We start from the raw sequence: 5,847 nt of genomic DNA on the forward strand, positions 1-5,847 counted from the left end.
CTCCTCTTTCTTTTTTTAAGTCATTTTTAAAGCTTTATTGTTGAAAGTATTACATATGTCCCATTTTCCCCCATTGACCCCTTATAGCCCACCCCACCCCCCTAGGAAAGTGATTTTGAAACTTTGGTAGAAGTTAGAACAACTGGAGGTGCCCTATTAAACATATAGACTCCAATGTCCTCATCCTGATACTTTGAGTAAGCAGGTTTGGGGTGGGCCTTGGAAATGCATTTCTGTGAAACATCCCAGGTCATTCTGAAGCTCAGAGATTGCACTATGAGACTCCATAACTCCATCCCACATTCCACTGGTGCTGAACCGCAAAGTCTTAGTCCCCATGTCACTGACTTGAACAATTCCGAAGTTAACATGAAAGTTTGAAAACTGCAAGGCACATCAACCTTGTTCCGTGGTTTGTGACATAAAGCGCAGGAATGTTCAAGAGCATGAACAGGGACTTGCTCATCTTGTCACTGAAGGTCACTCCCATAAATCACCTGCCACCTGCCTGCTGACTGGAGTCAATGCCAACATTACCCCAGCTCCCCCTTAGTAATTACCTGATTGAGAAAATGCAGGAAATTCAACTGCATGAGGGTAGCGAAAGGGTTTGAGAATTATAAAAAAATAAAAAAGCTAGGAACCAATTTTTTTCAGTGCACTTTGCCTCCAGATTAGAAACATCCCACAATCCCCACATGTTTAACAGAAGAAGCAAATGTGGGAAGACACCATTATCTTATTCAGAACATTCCATCCTCCCAGCAAAAATGGGTTTCCAAAATTCACCTTAACTTTGGACCAAAGTCCAAGTCCATAGCAAGTGCTCTTGAGATAAGAATGTGAAACTATGGTCCAGGGAAGATCCCCATTTCAATTGAAGCCTCATCAGGGTCTCAATTAAACTGAATGCAGTGGTTTTGTGGGGTTATTAGTCTTAGTCCCAATGTCACTGACTTGAACAATTCTGAAGTTAACATGAAAGTTTGAAAACTGCAAGGCACATCAACCTTGTTCCGTTGTTTGTGACATTAAGCGAAGGAATGTTCAAGAGCACATCTTATCATTGAAGGTCACTCCCATAAATCACCTGCCACCCTGCCTGCTGACTGGAGTCAATGCCAACATTACCCCAGCTCCCGCTTAGTAACTACCTGATTGAGAAAATGCAGGAAATTCAACTGCATGGCGGTAGCGAAAGGGTTTGAGAATTATAAAAAAATAAAAAAGCTAGGAACCAATTTTTTTCAGTGCACTTTGCCTCCAGATTAGAAACATCCCACAATCCCCACATGTTTAACAGAAGAAGCAAACGTGAGAAGACACCATTATCTTATTCAGAACATTCCATCCTCCCAGCAAAAATGGGTTTCCAAAATTCACCTTAACTTTGTACCAAAGTCCAAGTCCATAGCCAGTGCTCTTGAGACAAGAATGTGAAACTATGGTCCAGGGAAGATCCCCATTTCAATCGAAGCCTCATCAGGGTATCAATTAAACTGAATGCAGTGGTTTTGTGGTGTTATTTTCCTTCAGCTCTCCTACTTGTCCTGTGCAGATCGTTCCAACAGCCTTCTCCAGTGAAAGGACTTCAGAAACAGGAGCTGTCTGCAGGGGAGGAAGAGTGAAGTGTTGATGTGCTGACCCCTGGGCACAAAAGCCCACTGACAGATGGGAAGAAAAAAAGGAAAGTGCTGAGAGGATTAGATACAAAAGGGTCTTATAAGCAGTCAAGGCAATAACGCGTCCCTCTGTTAAGAGGCCACCAATATTAATAAGGCACAAACAATGTGAGGGGTAAACAAAATGCCCAGGACACATGTGGCCAAACAGGGGAGATAGCGGCCATCTGAACAGCCAGGTGCCAGCCCTGCCAGCACGTCTGTTGGGCCTCTGAAGGTCGGATTTGAAAAGCCTAAGAGGGTTATGCCGATTTCAACATCCACTCTTATCCCTGGGATCTGGAGGGCAATTATAAAGTCATCTTTCAAAGCGGGCTATCCCACAAACATTACTCGGCTGCTATTACGCCTGACAGTTGGGCCAGCTTCTGGTTCAAAAATAGCCCATTTGTCAGTTTCCTCTATTCCCTGCTATTGTGAAAGAGGCAGAATTAGAAGGCATTGCTGGGACGCCAGCTGAATCACTTTGAAATTGTGGCATTGGTTTGTCAGAGAAAAGAGGGGACTTCGGGGCCCCAGGGGCTAGAAAAGGATAGTGGGTTGTGCTAAAGGAAATGCCTACTTTGGGAAAGCTGTCTGCGGAATTCCCTGAAATGAATTGCACATGGGAGCTACACAAAGACTTCAGAGCTCGTTTAGATTCACGGCCCCATACCCTTGTCTAGTTCTGCCAGGCCTCTCTCTCTCTCTCTCTCTCTCTCTCTCTCTCTTCTCTTCTCTTCTCTTCTCTTACTCTATTTAAAGTGATGGGAAACAAACAAGATAGGAGTTTGCACCAGGGCCCTCAGGAAAAGCACAATAGCCATTGACAAGTGCTCAAGAAACCTTCACAGGTCATGAGCACACCATGTGCCTTTTACTAACGACTTACTCAACAGCCTCTGAATCACTCCCCATAAAGAAAACTTTTAGACTAGGAGAGCCCCGCCCGAAAATGCACAGCTCACCAAACACACAGCTGCCTTTCTAAGAGACAGAACCTCTACACTAAAACATGACAGCAGCAACTGCAAGGGGCTTCCCATCCTTAAAGGAATTATTTGTAATGCCTGTGTTTCCTCATCGAGATATGGAGGCATCTCCAGTCAAGCCTCTGTGTCTTGAACGTGCTCACTGTGGACTCTTGAAGATTTGAGTCACGATCAAGGCAGCAGGATGATGAATCAATGAAGCATCCATGATGAGAAAACACTGCAGTGGCAAAAGCCATCATACAAAATCATGTCAGTGCAATTATCATAGAGGCCCAGGGAAAATCCACAATCTATTGATAGATTGAGAATTTATATACAGTTGACTCTTGAACAATGTGGAGGTTAGAGGTGCCTGCCTCTGGACAGTCAAAAAATCACTGTATAACTTTTGACCCTCAAAAATGTTAACTCAATATCTGCAGGGGAATGGTTCTAGGACATCCCACAGATAACAAAATCCACAGATGCTCAAAGCCTTTCGATAAAATGGCATAGATCAATGCATATAGTTGACCCTCCACATGCATGGATTCCCAATAATGGGACTGAAAATACTGTTTTTGATGTGCTGTTAGTTAAATCCATGGATGCAAAACCTGGGGATATGGAGGGCAAACTGTATATTTATCGAAAAAATAATCTGCATGTAAGTGAATCTGCGCAGTTCAAACCATGTTGTTCAAGAGTCAACCATGTAGAGTAATGGCGGCGCCCCGGGGCTGGGGCAAGGCTTGTTAGCTATGTTCCTGCCTCCACCAAGGATGAGCTTATGCCTCCCACCCAGGCCCCAGGGACCCAGCAGCCGCGAGGAATGGGGGAAACAAATCCTGAAGGAACTAGATGAGTATTATGAGAAGTTTAAATGGGAGACGGACAGCAACCAGAAGAGGAGAGCGTGGCACTGCATGAGAGCCCTGATCCGGAGCCAGGAGCTGGGCGACGAGAAGATCCAGATTGTGAGGCAGATGGTGGAGCTGGTGGAGATCAGGGCCAGGCAGGTGGACAGTCACGTGGAACTCTTTGAGGCACACCAACAGGTCAATGATACCACTGGCCACAGTGGCAAAGCTGGCCAGGTTGAGTCCAAGAATGAGACAATCACACAGGCAGAAAAGCCAAATAACAAGAGGTCTCAGAGACAGCACAACAATGAAAATCGGGAGAATGCAGCCAATAGTCACGGCCATGATGACATCACTTCAGGAACGCCTAAGGAGAAGAAAGCAAGAAGTAAGAAGCTCTAGAGCAGCGGTTCTCTACCTGTGGGTCGAGACCCCTTTGGGGGTCGAACGACCCTTTCACAGGGGTCGTCTAAGACCATCGGAAAACACATATATAATTACATATTGTTTTTGTGATTAATCACTATGCTTTAATTATGTTCAATTTGTAACAATGAAAATACATCCTGCATATCAGATATCTACATTACGATTCATAACAGTAGCAAAATTACAGTTATGAAGTAGCAACGAAAATAATTTTATGGTTGAGGGTCACCACAACATGAGGAACTGTATTAAAGGGCCGCGGCATTAGGAAGGTTGAGAACCACTGCTCTAGAGGGAGACTGAAAGGTGGGAAGAGACTAGAAAGTCATGCCTCTTCCTATTTGCTAGTTGCTCCGGTGAGCATTCCCTTGGCACTGGCTTTTGAGTACAGTCTCCAATCCTATAGTTTTATATACATATTTTTGCCCCATACTCCAAGAAATAGTCTCACTGCAGGCCCTCAGGTCAGTGTCCCTCCTCCAAGCTTCGGATAACCCCAGCTCCTTCTTCACCTAAGAAATAGTAGCTGCTTACAACATCTGTTATTTATTTAGCAAATTTTAGTCTTCCAATATCTGTTTAATAAATTCCATATATTAAATTTTCTCTGTTAAAATAACTGGAATGGTTTCTGCGTTCCTGATGGATCTTTACTGACAGTATGTATATGCATTTTAAATGTCTACTCTCCATATATATATTCTTATTTTTACATAAATGGAGAGAAACATAGAAAGAGAACTAGAAAAGCCTAAAATAACAATGATGCCACATACATTTTAATATATTCGAACAATACTGGTTATTGGAATTATGTATTTCTTCAAGGCTAACCTCCCTCCCTCCAAGCCCACAGAAAATGCACCCAAGTGGCAAGAAAACATGTGTAGCCTTTATACCAACCCCATTTAAAAATCATTAGGTCATCAACCTGCCAAACCAGAAAGACTTTGATGACAAATAGTGAAAAATGATGAGTTCATTTTTTGTCTATGGGTCATTTGAAAAAAGTGGTTTTGGTAGCTAATTCATTCTGATATTCCACCCATATTTTTTAAAATTCTGCCCAGTTTTGACACAAAAGATTTCTAAGATGCTCACTCTGATTAATGGGACTATTTCCTTCAACATTATGCTTTGCTGGGTTGTCTACCCTCTCCTTGGTCATGAGGAAGAGAGACAGACTTCAATATGATTGTCTACATCAGCTCTCACACCTCATGACCGTTACCAATGGCCTCAAATTTCAGTATAGGGAGGCCTTTAGTGTGGTCAACTTTGCTGCTCCTAATTTTAATACATGGACCACTCAGTAAGAAATAGAGTTTTTTAAAAGGCCCAAGAAACGTACTTGGTTTCCATCCAGCCACTACTGATCTCAGATCTATTTCAAAAAAATTTTTATATTAAACATATCACATTGTGTAGAGGGCTATTATATATATACTAGAGGCCCGGTGCACAAAAATTTGTGCACTGGGGGGGTGGGTCCCCCAGCCCAGCCTGTGCCCTCTCGCAGTCTGGGACCCCTCAGCAGATAACGACCTGCTGGCTTAGGCCTGCTCCCGGGTGGCAGAGGGCAGGCCCAATCCCTAAGTGCAGCCCCTGGTCAGGCTCAGAGCAGGGCCGATTGAGGAGTTGGGGCGCCGCACTGTCATGCACAGAGCAGGGCGGATCGGGAGGTTGCGATGCCACCCTCACTCACGCTCAGGGTAGGGCCGATTGGGGGGTTGGGGCACCGCCCCCTGTCACACTCAAGGCAGGGTCGATGGGGAGGTTGCGGCGCCACCCCCTGTCACGCACAGAGAAGGGCCAATCAGGGGATTGGGGCGCTGCCCCCTGTCACTCACAGAGCAGGGCCAATCAGGGGGTTGGGCGCTGCCCCCTGTCATGCACAGAGCAGGGCGGATAGGGAGGTTG

The 5,847-nt window shown here is 44.8% G+C and overlaps 1 protein-coding gene across 1 annotated transcript in view; it reads left to right on the forward strand.

Annotated features, from left to right (window-relative positions):
- The first annotated feature begins 3,396 nt into the window (after positions 1–3,396).
- LOC102241572 (inhibitor of growth protein 1) overlaps positions 3,397–5,847 on the forward strand; it is a 26,487-nt gene continuing 24,036 nt past the window's right edge. The window contains exon 1 of the mRNA XM_005874743.1: positions 3,397–3,886. Within this exon, the coding sequence (XP_005874805.1) occupies positions 3,397–3,886 (490 nt within the window). The remainder of the gene's footprint in view (positions 3,887–5,847) is intronic.

The sequence above is a fragment of the Myotis brandtii genome, unplaced genomic scaffold (genome assembly GCF_000412655.1).
Source record: "Myotis brandtii unplaced genomic scaffold, ASM41265v1 scaffold45, whole genome shotgun sequence".
Lineage (NCBI taxonomy): Eukaryota > Metazoa > Chordata > Mammalia > Chiroptera > Vespertilionidae > Myotis > Myotis brandtii.